The sequence below is a fragment of the Egretta garzetta genome, unplaced genomic scaffold, assembly GCF_000687185.1.
Source record: "Egretta garzetta isolate BGI_Z169 unplaced genomic scaffold, ASM68718v1 scaffold72, whole genome shotgun sequence".
Classification (NCBI taxonomy): domain Eukaryota; kingdom Metazoa; phylum Chordata; class Aves; order Pelecaniformes; family Ardeidae; genus Egretta; species Egretta garzetta.
Window position 1 is genome coordinate 1013945 of NW_009259032.1, and position 21217 is coordinate 1035161.

A 21217-nucleotide genomic window follows, 5' to 3' on the forward strand; every position below is an offset into this window, starting at 1 on the left:
GCCCTTTCGTAACGCGGGGCTTTGGCCAGTCGGGCGGCAGCTCCCCTCCAGCCTGCTGCAGCGACAGCAACAGCTCTGCTCAGACCCCATGGCCACTTCTGGAAAAGTAAGCACGACTCGTTTCCCACCTTCCTTTCCAGGCTGCCCAGCTCCTTGGGGAAATACTCTGCAAATGGCTCAGCCTGTGCACCTCCATCGCGCGCCCTCCTTCCTCTGTCCTTCTTACTCCCATAACCCATCCGAACTTCTACTTTGAATTACACAAACCTCTGCTTTCGTACGACTGCACGTGTTGGTACTTGCGTTAGGTAGCACGGTCCTCTCCCCGTCTGCCCAGCAGCTCAGGAATGAAAATACTGACTTATACTGCTCTGAAAAACACCCTCCTGCTCAGCCGCGCTCTGCGCTCCCTCTTTGGCAGGGAAACACAGCCCTTCAGAGGCGCGGCCCTGCAGCCGCTCAGCTCTCGCCTTCAGCCTTTTCCTCGGCAAAACCCCTTCCGAGCTGCAAGCTGAATTTCGCTGACGTCAAACCAGCTCTGGGGCGATCGGCTCAGGGTTTGGGAGATGCCACGCACAAATCATCCCTTTGGCCAGGGAAAAAAATAGCTACTTGCCAGTACCCCTCTTAGGTACCTTCAGCTTGGTATCTTACAAGACCGACAGCAGAGCTCTTCGGCCGGCATTTCCGCTGGTACTAGAAGCGCTGTCCTTCTGGCGTGAAGAGGCAGAAGCACACGTGTTGCTGTCAGATCTGCCCGGTACCCCAGGCCTCTTTCCTTCGGGGATCTTCTCCATGCCACCTGCCAAAAGGTGGCTTGGAACTCACTTGGTGCTCACGCGGCAGACAGGAGCAGGGCCAGAGCTGTCTTCACCCTCCCCTTAGCACAGCCCAGCCAAAGGCCGGTCACTGAGTGCCGTTGGGGGGATGCCCGCCCCGGCAGGGCCCGCGGCCTCTCCTGCGCTGCAGCAGCGCGGCCCTGCTGCCCTGGGGTCGCCTCCAGAGCCCTCTCCCACAGACAAAGGGCCGGTGGGTTTTTCCAGGTCCACGCTCCCAGGGAAAACACAAGCCTTGCCCTCTATGGACTGGTCCCTACCCCTTTGCATTTCACCCTTCACACTGCGCTGGTGTTTACTGAGCATCAATCGTTTGGCTTCGCACGGAGCCAAGCACTCCCATGTTTCTGCTCTCCCACCGCATCCCGCCCGCCCAGCAAGTCCCCCAGGGAACAGCACAGGGCAGTTGTGTAGCTCCAGCCGCGCGGGCTCCAGCATGCAGAGACGCGTGCTGGGCAGCTCTGGTTTAGGTGATTGTAAGAAAGACGACCCTCCCCGACCATGCGCCGAAGGCCAATGTCCCCATGCGGCGTAATCCCCTCTGTCGCTTCCAGGTTATCAGATGCAGAGCTGCTGTTGCCTGGGCCGTGGGCAAGCCACTCTCTGTTGAGGAGGTGGAGGTTGCACCTCCAAAGGCAGGCGAAGTCCGTATCAAGGTAAAAACACATTCCAGTATTTTTTTTCTGCCTTGTGGGAATTGTTCTTCCTGTGGTTATACCTTGAACATACCTGTCAGGGATCTGTGTACGCTAATAGGCCTCAACTGCCCAGAGAAGCCCTGTGAAAAATCCTTCCACAAACTGAGTTCAACAGAGGCCAGACCATTTCTAAAGCTCATCTGCTCTTTCCTCTCCAAATAGATTGTGGCCACAAGCATCTGTCGCACAGATGACCACCTTCTGGAAGGTTGCTTTCCTAAGGTGGATTTCCCAGTTATCCCAGGCCATGAAGGAGCTGGGATTGTGGAAAGCGTTGGGGACGGAGTGACCTCTGTGAAACCAGGTAAGATACACACACGCACAAACACACGCCCAGGAGTCAACTCTCAAAGTGGGTGAGGCTGCCCAGGGCTCAGAAATTGCCCCCTGCTCCTGCGTCAGCAGCTCAAAACCTGCGTGCGCGCTTGTTGCACTGGACTGCTGCATGTGCTCTCCCGGTCGGATCCCCACGCACACGAGCTGGGCTCTGAGCGTTTCTCCTGACAGAGAAGGGCTCGTGGTAGGATGCTGCCATTGGAAAGCTCAGCAGAGGCGCTCCAAGAGGCAGCACCCTCAGGGCCTGCTGAGCAAGAGGCCCCTAACAGGGATCTATCTGCTCTGTTGCAGGAGACAAAGTCATCCCCCTTTGCCTTCCACAGTGTGGGGAATGCAGCTTCTGCCTGAATCCCGAATCCAACTACTGCCTCAAGACCCAGTGAGTTTGCTGCTTCTTCCCTGACACCTAAATGCGGTCGGTCGTCTGTCAGCAAGTCTGACAGCCCTGCGGGTGCTTTACTTGATAAAAAACAAATTGCATGCACCTCCTAACAGTATCTCTGAACCACAAAACCTGCTGCCTGACAAGACCAGCCGGTTCACTTGCAAAGGGAAGCAGATCCACCACTTCCTGTGGGTCAGCACCTTCGCAGAATACACCGTGATCCCGGAGTACGCCGTTGCCAAGATAGATGCTGCCGCGCCTCTGGACAAAGTCTGCTTGCTCGGCTGTGGGTTTCCCACAGGCTACGGGGCTGCCATCAACACCGCCAAGGTTGGTACTCCAGCGTGTTGAGGTCAAGCACCCCATGGCCGCCCTCACACCCTCACCAACCCTGTGCAACAGCAACCTCCTCATCACGCTGGAGACTCACGGGGCCCCATGTTGTGCAGGTAAAACCAGGCTCCACCTGTGCCGTCTTTGGCGTCGGAGGAGTCGGCCTCTCTGTTGTCATGGGCTGCAAGGCGGCTGGAGCTGCCCGCATCATTGCCATTGATATCAACAAGGACAAGTTTGCCAAGGCCAGGGAGCTGGGAGCCACCGACTGCATCAGTCCTCGGGACTTCAAGAAGCCCATCCAGGAGGTGCTCACTGAGATGACCGGCCATGGCGTGGACTACTCTTTTGAGGTCATCGGGCATGCGGATACCATGGTAGGTGGCATTCAAGTTCATGTGCTTTCAGATTACCAGGGAGGGGCAGATGACTGCACAGAAAGAACACTTTTCTGACAAACTCATCAGCACGTTCTCTAATTCACTTGCCTGTCCCCTCAGGCTGCTGCCCTGGCTTCCTGCAATATGAGCACTGGCGTCTGCGTGATGGTTGGGGTACCAGCTTCTGGTTCAGTGATTTCCATCGATCCTATGCTTCTGCTCTCTGGCCGTACGTGGAAGGGGACCCTGCTCGGAGGTATGAAACTCAAGAAAACATTTTAGACATTTCTGTCTTTTCCTTTCATGGTAGGTCCCAAATTATAGAATCACAGAATGGTTTGGGTCAGAAGGGACATTCAAAGATCATCTAGTCAAACCCCTCTGCTGTGCACAGGGACATTTTGCACTAGAATAGGTTGCCTTGTCCAGCCTTGACCTGGAACACTTCCCATGACAGCACATCCACACCTTCTCTGGACGATCTGTTCCAGTGTCTCACCACCCTCATTGTAAAAAATTTCTTCCTTGTGTCCAATCCAAATCGACCTTCTTTCAGTTTAAAAACATAGCCCCTTTTCCTGTCACTACAAGTCTTTGCAAAATGTCTCTCTCCGTCATTCTTATGAGCCTCCTTTAAGCATTGAAAGGCCACAATAAGGTCTCCCCAGAACCTACTCTCCTCCAGGCTGAACAGTCCCAACTCTCTCAGCCTTTCTTCACAGGAGAGGTGTCATCCCTTTGACCATTTTCATGACCATCCTCTGGATCCACTCTAAGAGGTCCATGTCTTTCTTGTGCTGGGGGCCCCAGAGCTGGACACAGTCCTCCAAATGGGGTCTCACAAGAGTGGAGTAGAAGGGGAGAATCGCTTCCTTCAACCTGCTGGCCACACTTCTTTTTCTGCAGCCCAGGATATGCTTGGCTTTCAGGGCTGCCAGTGCACATTGCTGGCTCACGTCCAATTTTTCACCCACAAGTACCCCCAAGTCCTTCTTTGCAGAGCTGCTCTTAATCCACTCACCCCCCGCTCTATACTGACACCAGGGATTGCCCCAACCCCGGTGCAGGACTTTGTACTTGAACTTCATGAGGTTCCCATGGGCCCACTCCTCAAGCCTGCCAGGGTCCCTTTGGATAGCGTCCCTTCTCTCAACTGCACCACTCAGCTTAGTGTCGTCTGCAAACTTGCTGAAAGTGCACTCGATCCTGCTCTCTATGTCACTGATGAACATACTCAACAGTATTGGTCCCAGTACAGACCCCTGATGAACACCACTTCTTACTGGTTTCCACTTGGACACTGACCCATTCACTCTTTGGATAGGCCATACAGCTGATTCCTTGTTCATCTAACAGTCCAGCCGTCAAACCCATATCTCTCCACATGAGCTGCAAGAATCAAAGGCCTTACACAATTCCAGGTAGATGACATCTGTAGTTCTTTCCTTGTCCACTGACGCAGTCACTCCATTGTAGAAGGCTGCTACGTTAGTCAGTCATGATTTGCCCTTGGTGAGCCGTGTCACCTCCCTGTCTTCCATATGTTTCGGCATATCTTCCAGGAGGATTCCGTGACCTTATCAGGCACGGAGGTGAGGCTGGCTGGTCAATAGTTGCCAGGGTCCTTCTTTCACACTTTTTAAAAATGGGTGTGACATTTCCCTTTCTCCAGTCACTGAGGGCTTTGCCTGACCGCCACAACTTCTTAAATGTGATGGAGAGTGGCATGGCAACTACATCAACCAGTTCCCTCAGGACTGTGTGATGCATCTCCTTGGGTCCCATGGACTTATGTATGTTCAGGGTTCTTGAGGTGGTGTCGAACCTGATCTTTGCTTCCAATGAGAGGGGCTTCATTCCCACAGACCTGCCCTGAAGTTCAGGGTCTTGAGCAATGTGGGAAGAGAGATTACCATTGAAAACTGAGGCAAAAAAATGGTCCTTACTCACTAACTTCTTGGTCACCAAGAATATTTCAAGCTTGGCAGTGTCCTAGGAAGCATCTTTGAGAGGGCTCTCCAAAAAAAGAAAAACACCGCAATGAAACAGGAGCGCTGCATTTCCACTGTATATGTAGCCACAAAACATGCTAATAAACCTGTCACTATTTCATACAGTTCAACACACACAACTGTCTATGCTAACCGGAGACTAAAACAAGGACAAAACCACTCTCCTCCCAAGGAAAGGAAAATTTCTCACAAGATAAAGGCACCAGTACTGGTCGCTCAGTCCTGACCCTACAGTATGCATAGGAAGATCACAAATGTCCCGTGAAAGCACTTCCTTCTTGCCCCACGAACACCTTCCTTGCTCTCTCCTTCCTCTACAAGACTTTCCTTCCCTCTCCCACTCTCTCAATTTCTCTCATCCCCGCCCCTCCATCACACAGGAACCCACTACCTGGCCTTCCAGGGGTGGCCACCCTCATACACACTCCTCTTATTAATGCCCAGCAGTTGATCTCAGCTGGCACTTCACTATAATGTAAGTGCTTCTGGCTTACATCAGAGGAGGGGCTGGGGCAGCTCAAGGATCTTCTCACTCCCTCTGGCTATACTCCCAGCTCAAAGAAGGGACCCTTTCACATTTGCAGCCTCATCCGATAAATTTTGATGCATTCCAAGAAGTAGCTCCCCCACTTTACAAGGGCACAGCCTCAAGTATATTTTACAGGTTGGCACAGCCTGGTCGAGGGTACAAGCCCTGGTCGGCTCTGATATGCTGCTCAGAGGAGAGCTGCTACGCTGTTGGCACCAGCCAACTCTACAAACATGACCTTACCAAAACAGCATTTGTCCGATTATTCACTGCAGGTGCTTTCTCCCATTTCTAGGTTGGAAGATGAGAGATTGTATCCCCAAATTAGTTTCCAGCTATTTGGAGAAGAAATTCAACTCAGACTTGCTGATCACACACACGCTGCCAATCGCTAAAGTGAACGAAGGATTTGAGCTGTTACATGCAGGAAAAAGGTGAGACCCTGGCTAGCAGGAGCGAGGTACAGCAAACACCACCTCCACCTAAAATTCAAACACCCCAAACACTCAGGCAGGCAGAGCATGCAATAATGCCTTCTCAAAAAACATCAAGGCTTTTGAGGAAGCAGGGCTCAGAGCCGAGTGTTGGCAGGATCTGCCATAACCCGGAGGGAAGAGCCCACACTCAGCATAGGGAACCCTCCTGCTCATGGTCCAGCTCAGCAGAGATCCCTCGGTCCCAGCACTGCACCGAAGCCAGCACAGAACCTTCAGACACCACATCTCAGGGCACTGCTTGAAAGCACAGGACAGGCGAAAGAGAATGAGGAGTGAAGGGCATCCTCTCAGTGATGACAGGATAAAAGCCAAAGGAAGGAGGCACATCTCTTACAGCCGCAGCACAAGAGCTCTGGGGAGCGACAAGGTGCCTTAGCTCCTGAGGGGTTCCCTTCAGTAGGGTTTTCCCTTCACACAGCTGAGTTAGGAAGAGCCTGGATGAGAAAGGCTGTAGCCGGTCCTCAGGCATACCTGCCTGCCCTGCTGCCTGCTCCCAAACACCTGCAGCCACAGCACCCATAACTCCTCCCCTCCTTTCTACTTTTCAGTATTCGCAGCGTCCTGCTCTTTTGAAGGACACAGCCACGGCAGGCCAAGCAGAGGGACCAGCGCAGCAGACCACCTCCCTTCTTGCCCAGCACCTCACTTTGTGGGGCGCAAGACAACGAGAACGAGGAACTCGCCAGCGCCGCTGCCAGCGCTCCCACCCCCAGCCGAGACCCAGGAGGACGCCTCTCCCGAGGAAACACTTTTACCAATAAAGGGTTTTGGTCAAACTCATCCCAGGCAGTGCACTCAATCAAGAGAGGTCTCATGGGGCAGGAGGAGCTCTTCCTCATACCATGGGCTGCTCCACCACACCCCTTGTCTCAGTAGCAAACGACTGCCTTTGCCCCCTCCATTGCTGCTGCTTCCCACCCTCACCCGACTTACACGATTACGCCCACGTCTCTCTGCCCCCATCTCAGCCTCAGCCGAAGTACGGCAGGGACACGACAGCTGCTGCTGCTGCTGCTCCTGTTCTCTGGTCTCACTCGCAGGTCCAAATCGTGCTCTGCTACATGAGGTTATCCTCAGGTAAAACCTGTCACTCCAGCCACTTTCATTTAAACATGAGGTTTTCTTACCACATTACTTTGTCCTCATTTTTTTGTCTCCTAATTTTCCCTTCTTCCATTCGTGTTTGTCCTCTTTAGATCCTCTGGTCTCCTGAGCTCAGTCTGGTGGCTTTTCTCCTGATCTAGTTGTGTTCTTGATAACAACCTCAGAGAAATTTACAGATTGGAACCAGGAAGAGAAATTACAAGTGCATTTATGTCCCACGATACATAAATGTGAGTGCTAGAGGTATTGTACCTAGATTTCTGGAAAGTAAAAGGGAAAATTCCTCCTTACATTGCAGGAGTGCAATTCTATAGGAGCTACCAGGATCACAACCAGTCTAGCAACTAAACTTGCTCTGTGCACAAAAGGAAACGCAAGGATGTGATCCTTATGGGTCCCTTCCAACTTGAGGGATTCTAGGATTCTATGATAGCATGGACTCAAAATTATCAATTGCTGTAAGATTCCTGTTCCCTATTTTAACACATTTTTTTTCGCCTCAGCCATTCTCCTTCACTAGGGTGAACAGAATCAAAGGCACATGCTTAATAGACCTTTATAGCTATTTTTGTTATATCTCTTCAATGTATAATATGTCAGGATGGATCTAACTCTCACATTCCTTACCTCATTTGCCTCCTCCCCCTTCCATTTTGTGTGAGATATACAATATTCTTGTCCTAATGGAAATGAAAGCAACAGGACACCTTAAAGAATAGTGAATTATCAATCTTGCTAACAAATGCAAAGCTAGGATATGATCTAGTTTGTTCTTCATGGTAGAAATGCAAAGATTGTCTCTAAAACTGGTGCCAAGTTACACTGAAGACAAAAATGTAACACTGAGGCATTAATAAAGTCATTAATATCTGCCTTTGTCTTTTAATTAAAAATTATTGAAGGGTTTGAACTACTGCAGGCAGGGGAAAAGATAAGATTTGTACTTAGCACTTGTAAGTGCATTTCAGAGTCTATTCCACAAAGAGATTTCTGTCAAATACTATTCCATTTTCCCACCACTTTGATACAGACAGGAAACAAACATAATACACAGAGGGGGCCAGAACACTGGCTACCCAGATGAAGACAAAGACCTTGAGGCCTGTGCCTGTCTGTACAAACCTGCCCTAACAGATCCGTTATTAAAACTTGCCTGATACATGAACACATACAGAAAGTCAGGATATGAAATACTGTTGAATGCAGATGCACAGTATCTGTCATCAAAGAGTTAATCATTAAATCCATGCCTACTGACATACAAGTTTGATTTTATTTTCCCTCTACTAATTGGATAAGAAAAAAAACCATCCTCCTTTCTTAAGGTACACCCAAAGCTGCACAGCAGCAGGATCTCAGTATCAATTCTCCCCCCTCCCCGCCCCGCCCCATATTCACATACATTCAAGTGTTTTGCAGAGGCCAGCTCCCCATGGCACGTCACAACCACAAGCAGGGCGGTCAGCAATTCTGAAATCTGTTGCCTTCACACCAAAGTTGGGGTTGCAAGTTTGACAAAAGAGAGCATCGCATGGATGTTTTAAGGAAAAACGATATCACACATTTGAAAGACCTTTTTACAACCATTTTGTAGGCTATAAGCTCAACAGCAGAGACTGGACATGTCCTAAGAGGCATGAAATACCAATACATCCAGCACTGTTCACATTTATGTCCTTATGTGTGAGATGAAAATTTAAGCCATATGTATGGAATGTTACCTAGGAAGCAGCTGAATGATTTCATTATCTGTCACAGTATTTGTAAAATTTGTTGGTTTAAGTGTCAAACATTAGCAACCATATGGGATATCAGCCATACAGCATTTGTCCTCTGGAATTGCTCTCCAACTCTTGCACAACATAGAAAATTGAACAGTAATCAAAACCAACTAAAATAAGGCTCAAAAACTGCGTAAAGGGGGTCTGTCTGAACAGCTTAAAGAATATTTTTGTTTTCAGCTAAGCACTTAAACATCAGTCCACTTTCAAAGTGGAATGAAGATTGCAAAGGACATGAAAACAACTAATCCTGGAGAAGAACCACATCTTTGCTCCACCAAATCTGGTGACTGAACTGACAGGATAACAGGCACGAAGGAGATGTGAATCACCTATAGAGCTGAGTGTCCCAAGCATGAGTCTACAGAGTAAGGCCTTCCTGATTCATGAATGCTGCATTTTTTTCTGATCAGGACTAATCTTTTTTACATCCTAATGTTAACAGATGTCTTTAGATTTTTAAAAAAAAAAAATATTAATATTGGTATATCTATCATTTTGTTCAATAGCTAAAGAGTTGAGTTCTGCTCACTACAGCACTCTAAATGGTTCCTGATCCAAGAAGGGGGTTTTATGTCATTATTGGTAGTCTTCTAGGAAATTATCACATTCCTTAGGTATAAAAAAAAGTCCTGTCAGCCACACGGAAGGAGGATTCCTTTCTAGTGGACAGGTCTTTTCTAGTCTATCATTTCCTTCTAGACTAGAGCTGGTGGGATCATGAAGGTCCTCAAGGTTGAATTAGGCACACGGAAACTTACTTTCATTACAGACAACACGAATTCTTGCACAGCAGGCCCACGAATGGGAGAGGGACCGGCAGAAGGATGAACTGGCTTTCAGCACTGGGCTAAGCAGCTAAGGGTGAAGAAAAAGTTTTTACATCCTAATGTTAACAGATGTCTTTAGATTTTAAAAAAAAAAATATTAATATTGGTATATCTATCATTTTGTTCAATAGCTAAAGAGTTGAGTTCTGCTCACTACAGCACTCTAAATGGTTCCTGATCCAAGAAGGGGGTTTTATGTCATTATTGGTAGTCTTCTAGGAAATTATCACATTCCTTAGGTATAAAAAAAAGTCCTGTCAGCCACACGGAAGGAGGATTCCTTTCTAGTGGACAGGTCTTTTCTAGTCTATCATTTCCTTCTAGACTAGAGCTGGTGGGATCATGAAGGTCCTCAAGGTTGAATTAGGCACACGGAAACTTACTTTCATTACAGACAACACGAATTCTTGCACAGCAGGCCCACGAATGGGAGAGGGACCGGCAGAAGGATGAACTGGCTTTCAGCACTGGGCTAAGCAGCTAAGGGTGAAGAAAAAGGGAAGCATGGAGCAGAGGGGTAGGGGGGGCACACAGGTCTAAAGAGAGGAAGGATACAACACCTGAGCAAAGATTTTTATTTTAAGTTGAAAAGAGCCCTCATTGCTTTTTCTAAGAACACGCAAAATTTCAAAGCTATAATCAATGTATGGCGTTTCTGACATGCTGGGGTCAAGTTCACATGTGTGACTAGGAAAAACTGATTCTCTTTACCAGCATTTAACCATACAATCTCCATTTTCAACCTCTTTGTCTACCATCCTTCTGTTCCTTGTACAAGTCTCTCCTTGGCAGCAGCTTAAAGGTGAGTATAGGATAAGTTTAGTGATTCTAGCTGGTTGCCAAGTTACACATAACAATCATGTGCATTCAATATTTTGATGTGCAGCATTTCTTTCCAGAGTAGCAATAGGAAGGACACATTGTTCTTTGGAGTGGTTTCCATTATTTAGCTTATCTGTTTCAGCTACAATTCTACTTTAATTAGTTCTACTGCTCAGTTTCTTTGAAATAACAAAAAGACCATCTTATAGAACATAAACGCAGACTCAGCAGTGTAAAACTACAACCAATAAAACACCAGTAGATTTATGCAAGATACATTTTAACCCAGAAAAGTATTTACTGCTCTGTCCTAGCAAACAGTTTATATGGGCAACAAGCCCATATATGAGATTGCAAAAATCAAAAGGAAACAAATGGGTTTGCTCCCCAACATACACATGAAGCATCGGAGTATCAAACATTGTTCTCTGCTGATGCTTACATACTGTTAGAGGCGAATGTAGAGAGCATCCAGCTCTGAACCCACCATCACTTAAAATATTTTTGGTTTCTGTTTGAGCATTTGTGCCTCTGTACTGTTTTCTTACATTTGAGAGATGACAATCACACGTCATTTCTCATCAAGTGTCCCCTTTCCAGGTCTTTCATGTTGTAGAAGTAAGACAAACACAAATGTCAATCAATTTTTGCTTCTAGAATCATGTAAACTAGCACTATGCCAATGTGGTATATTATCTGAACAATCCCTCAGCTTTTATTTTAAGTTGAATACTCTGAGCTCCAACTTACACAGATGTTACGATAGCCATGCCAAATACCCCAGCAGGTGATAATCAATATTTTAAATACAACCTAGTTCCCATAAAAATCCAATGCATCACAAGATTGTTGTCATTTACACCACCACTTTAGAGAAACTGATGGTGATGTGCACGAATAGCAATATCGTTCATATCAACGAAATGATAAACAAATAAATCTCTTGCGATGCTGATCAAATGTGTGGTTTTCTAACATCCTAACAACTTGTTTAAAAACCACAGTCTGCTGTCCATAGAATAACACAAGACTATTAATTAACTTGTCTGAAAACAGAGGTCAGATGGTTCTTGAGAGACCATGTAGATTAGCTTTTTTCCCAGTGCAGGATCAAAACTCTGTTTCATTCCTGAGAGGTAACGTGTGCTCAAAGGCCTCCAGTGATGAGCTCTTCCATTACCATTTCAAACTGTATCATACTGTCAAAGTTAATCTCCTTGGAGAGACTAAATCTCCTGCTCAACCTTATGTTGAGATTTTTATGTTCCTGAAGACTGTTCCTATGCTTACCCTCACCCTTCCCACCGTCAAGCATTAATTCTCGTCTTGTCAACTGTATTCCTGTTTCCACCCAAATAGCAGGGTATCGCTAACTCACATTCACTTTGTCATCCGCTATTCTTTGCAGCCATTGTTTTTCTGCAGAATTGCTTTTGACTTGTCACTTGCCATCCTATGCCGATCACTACACTCAGTTGCATCCCAGTTCTTTAAAAGCATTCCCCCAAACTGTCAGGATCATTTTCTAAACCTCTCTTTCAGTGTGCTGGTAACCTTCCTGCTATCTGCACATTTAATGAGTGTACTCTACTCCACCATGAAAACCATTTAGTAGCGCTCTCTACTATGGATTGTACCCAACAGCTTTAGGGAGAGGAAGACATGAAATATATTTCATAATAGGATGTTGATCTATTTTTTTTTTTTTGTTTTAGCCAATATACTGTGGACTGAATTTCTCAAATTTGCCTAGTAAAATACAAAAGGAAAAATACTTTTTCCACTATTGTATTTACACCCTAAACAGAAAGATTCTTCTGTGCTGTGTCCCCTTGTGGAATATACTTGAATTTATTTTTTTTAATAGTTCCACTAAAATACTGTCCAGAAATACAAGATCAATGAAATTTTCTAGCGTAAACTTACACTTTGCTGCAATCCCAAAGTCCCTCAGCAAAAGAAACCCAGATGTCACTGAAGCGGCATCAACTTCAGCAGCCAGAGAAAACTTGGCCATTGTATCTCACTCAGTACTTTTTTAATCCAGTGAGACTCTCTCCAATGTTTAGTTTCAGGTTCACTGGATTAGCAATAAATGGCAAAAGATTCAATGTAGATTGGATAGTGGAGCATTCAAACAGTATTTCTCCTGAAAGACTTTTGTCATGGCTCCCATGGGGGCTGTCAGGAGCCTGCAGTTATGGATGAGACTGGGAAAAAAAACCCAACCTTGTTGCAGACAACATCCATCACACTGGGTGCCTCTCCTACAGTAACGCTGCAAATTGCCAGTCTCTTCTCTGGGAATCTGTTGCTCAGCTGCAACTTAATGACTAGAATACTGCAGATTGCCCAATGATAGTTTGATGTTCTGGAGATCATCTAGCAGTCTTGTTACTGAATTTCCAATCCCTTTAGCACAGTCAAGGATTTTAAAACTACTGCTCCCTACACATAATGTTCTTCCCTGAAGCTGGAGGGTGGTATGAGGGAGTAAAAGTAACACCTCTGCCTGCTGAAGAAAGGAAGCAGATTCCTTCCATGAAATAAGTCAGGTCATCTGAATTCTCTATGCACATGTAAAGATGAAATGATGATTTCCTCCTAGAGGCTTGGAAATCTTAGACCAAATAATCAACTTTCTAATTTTTTGTCATGCTTTATAAACCAATAGTGTATTAAAGAAAAGAAAAAAGAAAAGCCTTTTTGGATTGGCAAATGATTTACCTCAACCATGTTGACTCTGAGCAGCCAGTAGGGACTTTGGTGAAGTTGCAGCAGGGATATATTTATGGATGTATATATATACATGTATAGTACAAATACACTGTGTATATCTACATTTAAGTTTGTGGAAAGCATGTCTTGATATTGCACCATCATTTATTGTGATGGAAACATTGGCTGGAACAATTTAGTTACTTCCTTGTCAGATTTGGAAATATGCCTGCCTATGAGTATACTGTGCACAGAGCCACAATGTAAGTTGTTTAGATCCACGTGCATGTATATAAAACACCCTTACACAGAAAAATCACCTGTCAGAAGCAGTTATCTGGTTGAGAAAACTTAATGGAGTTTATCCTCCAACTTTTTTGGTGTTGACACTCCTCCCATGCCTCATAGTTAGCACCGCCACTTGACCCTGTCTTTTCCTTCTTAATAGGAACTTCTAGCACCTCTATCCCCCATTCCTCCTGCTCTGCCTTTAGGGCTAGGGACCGCTCGCAACATCAGACTCAAGACATCCTCAATATTCTGCCTCGAGCGTTTCCATTTGTGAAAGCTCCAAGTTCTTAAAAGTTCATTTCGGGGTATCCTACAGAGGAAGAAAAGCCTGCTTGGGGCATCCAAGTCATAACCAAGAAGTCAGTAATTACATATGTACACAGTATCTCTGTTTCACATAAATTATTTATAGAACAGTACCACAGAAATAGCCACCTCATGCATTTTACAATGGAAATCTTTGGAACTGCCTGCTACAATGAGTACAGCTCTCTGTAGCATCGTTTACATTTTATTTGAATATATAACATTTTCCCCCCTGTAGAACAGGCAGCAGAATCCCTTTGCCATGCCTATTATGAAATACACAACTTGGCAAGCCTGGCTGGAAACACGGGTTTCACGCTGCAAGTGAACTGGAAGAAAAACATTGCCCAGAGGCAGAAAAAAAATCCCTCATTTACCCAGCACCATTACCAGGCAGTACTAACAATGATGTTAGTATGGGAACTGAAGCAAATTACATCCAAGTTACCTATACTGTGCATGGATGGCTCGTGCTGTAGCTCCTGACAGGACTGCAGATAGGGCTGTAACCTTATCACGTTCAGACAGACCCTTCTGTGTTCCAGTGTGTGCCCATTGCCTCGGGTCCTGTCGTCGGGCACCAGTGAAAAGAGCCTGGCTCTGTCCTAGTTACACCCGCCCTCCAGGTATTTGTACACGTGGATGAGATCCCCTAAGCCTTCTCTGTGCTGAGCAGTCCCAGCTCTCTCAACCTTTCCTCATGGGAGAGATGCTCCAGGCTGCTAATCAACTTTGCAGCCCATTGCTGGACTCCCTCCAGGATGTCCATGACTCTCTTGTACTGGGTAGCCCAGAACTGGACCCAGCACTCCAGGTGTGGCCTCACCAGCGCTGAGAAGAGGGGAAGGATCACCTCCCTCGACCTGCTGGCAATATTTCATCTAATGCAGCCCAGGACACTATTAGCCTTCTTTCCCACATGGGTACACTGCTGGCTCATGTTTGACTTGGTGTCCACCAGGACCCCCAGGTCTTTTTCTGCAAAGATGCTTTCTAGCTGGGTGGCCCCAGCATGTACTGGCGCATAGGGTTCCTTCCTCCCCAGGTGCAGGACTTGGCACTTCTTCTTGTTGAAGCCAATGAGACAAAGGACAGCATGTCTTTTCAAACCTAAGAAATAGCAATTTCCCTTTAGTTTTCATTTAGAGACCTTGGCATCCAGTATTTGAAGTGAATCCAAGGGAAAGAAATAGAAACTCATGCTGCAAGTACATTTTTAAATTACTCTGGAAAAACTATAAACCCCAGTGTTTTACTGAAGCATTATTTATAGTGACAGATTCTTAGATTCTGTCACTATATGACAGAGTCTTAGCCATACTATCAGTCTGGTATGAGATCATACCTTGGACAATAGTCAGTGGTATCAAAACATCTTCTTCCATGCTTTTAGTGAAGCATGAAGGTTGCATATTGTAGAAATTAACCAGTTACAGCCAATACGATAAACACACAGAATACAGAAATTGCACAAAGCAGCTCACTTGGCTAGGTTAGTTATTATATAAAGCAGCCAAACAACAGAAATGTTTCAATAATTTATCTCTTGCACTGACGTGTTTGCTTCAGTTTTCAGTTATTTGAGACTAAATTACCATGATGAACAACAAGTAAAGAAATTCTGGATAACCGTGTTCAAGGACAATGAATTCAAACTGGAAGAGATGCAAAGGCATGCTACTAGCAGGGCCAAAGAAAAGAAAGCCACGGTGCTAAAAGAAACTATAAGCATGTGGTTTACCCAGTCTAACAAAAGGGAGGGTAAAAGGATATGGCTACCTTCCAAATACCAATTAAGATTATAAACACTAAACAGCAAAAAAACTTTTTTGTGCTAACTGGCGTTGTTTGCATGGGAACAAGTGGGGAAAAGTAGCTTAGAAATTAAAAGAAGACTAATCAGATGAAACTATTGCTATTGTTCTTAATGGCAGTAAACTCCCCTATTTTAAAGACAGAACATAACAGGTTGATGGTAGAGTTCCTACAGCAGCAAAGGAATAGACTCAGATTTATCGCAGTTGCATCGTACATTCAAATAGAGCATTTCATATAAGAAACCTATCCAGCCCCTCAGGCACATCACTTGGTGCACAACACTCACAGAGAGACCTGCTGCTGTTCCAGGCACTGCTCCATTGATCCTACCCTGCCTAAACAGCCGTGCAGGATGACACATCTCCGGGGCGCATGTGTCGCAGTGAAGGTCTTTGCTGATTCCTGTGAGTTCAGAATGGAAATACACTAAGCACATGCTTATTCTTCCCAATTTCTTTTCCTTCCTCCTGTTTTTCCTCTGTGATTAAAGTTTTACAAAGCCTAAAGTAAGGAGAAGCCTAGCAACCATCTAGATAATCAGCAGAAGCAACAACCACTTAAGCTTTATTCCTGTGAATAAGAACACCCAGGCACCTTGCCATACAAGCAACGCTTCATAAGGAACAGAATTAAAAAGAAAAGCATTAAGAGCAATTACTCACTGACTGACTTAGCTATACTACGGTAGGTACTCTCACCAAAATTTCTATTTAAAAACACACTTGGTACATCATCGATGCCTGAGCCATTGATCTGGATTCTGCTCTGCAGCAAATGAGTTAAACTGTAACAGTTGAAATCTTGGTAATGTTTTCACTTGAACTGGATTTTCTGCTGCAACACTGCTTGGTTTGGATATTTGCTACTGATAGTTACAGACAGTAAGACATCAACTGTAGTCCTAGTCTGGATCACGTCGTTTAAAGAACAAGATGAGGCAGTGTCAATTAAATTCCTGATCAGGTCAGGACATATTCCGATCAGTTCTCACCATATGCTGGGAAAAAATAAAGCCTTTAAAGAAAGCAATATCATGTGATGGTACAACATGATCTTAGAGCACAGATAAAATATGGCATAAATCTAAGTATGCTTTTATCTTCATACACGAGTTGCATGAAATATAATAATGGTCACTAATTTCAGTGGGAAATTACATGCATTTGACACTTACAGGTGCAAAACTCCCTACTTTCCTTATATAATTAATCAAAAATATTAGGACTTGGGCTCATAATTTTTTTGTTCAGAAGTCTCAATTTCATATTTTGACCTGTACCTTAGAGATAGTCAGTTACCTTCATTTTTGTTTTACTTGGAGGTAACATTCCTTTTTCTCAGCGAAAGGGTCAACGTCACAAAGATGTGTCAGTAACAGCATTACAAGTAGCTTTATGCTAGTACTAAACTGATAGGATTACCCAAAGGTAATATTACCCAAAGGTTGCACAGACTGAGATGGGAGCCATATCCTGGGACAAACACAGCACAGATTTGCTTTGAACATAATTAAACATTTGCAATAAAGGCTGGTTATCTCTTGAAAACATCCTTTGTAATAAACCAGCTGAGTTTGTCAAGGACAATTCAGCAAAGAGCAAGGTAAGAAAACTTCCCCAAATTTCTCTTCAGCATGAGGACAGTTTCTACAGGGATTCAAAAAAGCTACTGGGCCAACCAATTAAGCTATCAGTTTCACAGCCCGCCAAAGGAGAGCAATGCTACTAAGCTGATGAACAGCCCACAGCGATAGGATAGCTCGAAGCTCTAATAGAACAGGAACATCTCTAAAGACAGTAAGTGAATATTATACATATCCAAGTTCCATATACCAATATTTTGTGTTTGTGGGTTGGGCTTTTTTCTTAAGTTTGTTTTAAACTTTGAAGTGGTTGATTTTCTTTGTTGCAGCAATCAAACTGTCCTCGTTTTCTAACGATTGATCTCAAATTTTTGAAGACTCACTTGAACTTAAGCCTTATTTTTGGCTGGCCCCATTATTTAACAAATTGATTTAATATTTACTAAATATGTATTAAGAATGAATATGTATTTAAGAAAGTACAGCTCACTCATAAGAAATGGTTAGCATTGAAAGGTAATAAGGGACAGTAGCTAGCACTACTTTATTTGAAGCATATTATATAAAGCAGTAGATTATTCTCTTACTGTCACGTAACATTTATACATACATATATATGGACATGGTTTCATTTTTGCAAATGCTGTTGTACTTTTAATATATTTCCAGCACCAAGTCCCACAGAATATTACAGCACAACCATGCAAAATCTTCCCCAGAGAACAGGATTGCCACTGTGAGCAGGTCATTCTGCTAAACAGACCCTTCTTTCGATGCTGAACATTGGACCCATAATACTGTAATGCCTTTTGACCTCTTTTGAGCAACTCTTAGCCCAATCCATAGCCCTTTGAACTTCTGGAAGCCCCTCAGCACGATCGTCAATTACACAGCACATCAGGAATGCACAAATAAGTTATGAAAGGTTAACAAATTCCATCTTGTCTGCTAATTCACAGGAACTTCTGCACATAGGACTCACTTTGCCCTGTTAGAAGAATTACCTATAATTCTCTTATTCACTGTTTAAACATAAAACAATAAGACTGCAGGTAATGAGATAACACCAAAATAACTCATTAAATGTTTCAATTGAGTCGTAGTGCTTCCCTACCGAGAAAACACTACACAAAGTTCTTCCCAATAAACAATGTTTCCCTAATATGGCATGCACCTTTGCACAGCCTTAATTTCATACTAGCGATGAGTCTCAGAATCAATTGGCCTAGTAACTGTAACAAATACAAACACATAAATAGATGTGTGCAGGATTGGGACAAAAAAAAAAAATCTCTTTTTGAAAAAAACCTAAACGTAGGTGAAACGGATTTGATTGCTATAAAGTAACTCTCCCTTAAGTCAGTTGTAACGTGCACTTTAGCAGTTATTTTGAACTGTTGCTATGTGAAAAATTGTGTAAGCACTTCTGAGTAGTGACGAGTCCTGTCATTATAGCATTGCCGCCTGGTGGTTACCTTTTTGCTGCTTTCTCTGTGTACCGCTGATCAACTTCTGAACATGCTGGAAGAGTTGGATTTCTGCACAGCCCAAGCATCTGCCTGCAGCAGACATCTGTGGCTGAGGTCTGCCCTGTGCAAGAGCAGTGTGTGTGGGTAGACGGGTGTGCAAAGCTCACACTCCAGCTCCACAAAACGTTCTGCCATCCTCATTGCTGAGCTCTGCTACCAGCCGCGACGTGACGAGGGCCAGGGGGGAGCCGTTCAGCTGCCCTTTCCTCCCAGCCAGCGAATGCGTTACTGCTCACTTCCCAGTAACTTGGAGATTCTCCTGCCCCTTTGATAATGACCACTAACTGAGCAGGACTTCGAATTTCAGCAGGTAATTAGAGAGCTCCTCAAATTCTGCTTGATTTCTAAAACATCACTGGTTTCACAGCTGACCAAATAATTACGTCTGAAAGACTAGCAAAGACATACATGCCAGAAGAAAATGCCGTCAAGTGCAAGCAAGTAGGTGCTAGCATAACCCTTCCTCACTTTTATCTTTACAATTTCCCTTGTAGAATTAGTTTAATATTAAAATATTAGAATCAGCAGATAAAAGATCAACTTTTTGTGTTTTGCACACACTTTTTGTTGTGTGTGAAAGCAAATGCCTGAGAATATTTAATGACAAAACTCCCCAAATGACTTATTTCCGTAACTGAAATATTAAAACTCTTTCAATATCCCAGCCTCGTGTACCTCTAACTGCAAAAGTGTCATGGTCACTTTCATATTCATTTTGAATGCATGCAATTAACATGGGCCTTTGCTTTGAAAAGTTATTTTACTTTTGTATACTTTAGTATTATACTAGGCTTAATTCATGAATACTAGGATTAATTAGCGAAATTATTCCTAAAGTTTTTCCTTTGGAACCAACCATTTCTTGAAATACTGGATAATATTTTAAATTTATATTTGTATTTACAAACCCAGAATATTTTAATTAACTAAAAATTACCCAAAGAAACATCAACCAGCTTTGAACGTTTAAATGAAAACAATTCTGATTTTTTAAATTGTGCCATAGGCACTCAGACTGCCCCGGGACAAGCACCCTGGCAGATCACTTGAGTCTTCTTTCAGCGTATACTGGCTGCCAAGCTTGCCAGTGACTTCTTGCTCTGCATTTTCTTGTACTTCAAAGTCAAACTAAGGTACAGAAAACCCTCACTAAAAACTAACACCTGTAGGATGGGCACAATAATACAATTCAAAAGGAAAAAAAAAAAAAAGGTAACGCAGATCCCTAGTTGTTTTGGGCTTTTCCTCCACTCACCACACAGAACAGAGAACATCCTGCAAGAAAAAAGACAATTGCCAGGCCTCTCTCCCATGTGCTCACAGTGCTTCCAAGGCCTCCTTTTTTCTCAACCCAAACTGATGTTTCTGATTAGCACGTTAACATCTGCTAGAACAACACACCAAAACCAACCAACCCAATGTAAAAACCACAGCAGCACCAGGAGCCCTCGCCTACAGAACTTTCCTATATAAACCCAAAACACACGTGAGAAAGCATAGATAGTTCAGTCAAGAGCACAGTGTGGTAACTTCTTTTCCTTGCACGGTGCCGAGAAGATAAAGTTAGTTTCAAAACCACTTACCGTGTCCAGGGGCTTCCAACAGTACACGGCAGCACTGGAGACAGCATCACAAAACTGCAAGGGAAGGAAAAATGAAAAAAACCACCACGTTATTCTCTGAAATTGAACAGCGGGCATTAAGGAGTTACGATTTCTGCGTTTGTGCTTTTGTCCACCAGAATCAGTACCTGCTCTTTCCAGAATGTCAGATACTAACAGAAGCTGAGCAGCTGCGGGGTTTACTAAACACAAAATGCTTTGAGTCTTTTTGGAAGCACTGACAAACCCAGGGTGACCAAAAGCATGAATTTCACAGGCTGGCAGAGCCGAGTTTCACCAAGGGAATTGACGAGGCCTGCCTTGATTTCCACAACAAGGTTTTAGAGGCAGCCAGTGGACACAAACCGAAGCGGCTAGTGGAAAGCTTCAAGGTGGCCACGGGACAGGCAGCCTGACCACAGGCCCTTCCATTCCTTCTCAACGCCTTTCACCATGCGTGAAACCTACACAGCGCTTCCACTGCCCAAACCACCTTCCAGCGAGGCGTCAGCTTTCCTGAGCCTACAGGTTTTGTCCTGTTAATTATGGCATTGTTACATTGTTTGTTAAGTGCTACAGTTAAGCTGCGTTACTGAAGGTTATTCCTCCCCAGGCTGGTGCTGTTGTCAAGCGGCGGTACCTGCGGAGCTCTCTCAGCACCTCACTGGAGAGCAGAAGTACCTTGCTGAGGGGGACGCGGTGACACCCCTGCAGCTCCTCCAGCACCGGCACCTCTCGCGTAAAAATCCCGACAGCCCACGCCAGAACCGCTCACCCCGCCTTAGTTGCGTCCGCGGAGTTGTGTCCCACCCCGCCTTGGAGAAAGAAG

The 21217-nt window shown here is 44.7% G+C and overlaps 1 protein-coding gene across 1 annotated transcript; it reads left to right on the forward strand.

The window, feature by feature from the left end:
* The first annotated feature begins 88 nt into the window (after positions 1-88).
* Positions 89-6579, forward strand: LOC104122615 (alcohol dehydrogenase 1). The gene is made up of 9 exons (XM_009634770.2): positions 89-106; positions 1391-1492; positions 1697-1838; positions 2162-2249; positions 2366-2585; positions 2705-2965; positions 3089-3224; positions 5805-5943; positions 6555-6579. The coding sequence occupies exons 1-9, from the start codon at positions 89-91 to the stop codon at positions 6577-6579; spliced, it is 1131 nt and encodes a 376-aa protein (XP_009633065.1).
* The last annotated feature ends 14638 nt before the right edge of the window (positions 6580-21217 follow it).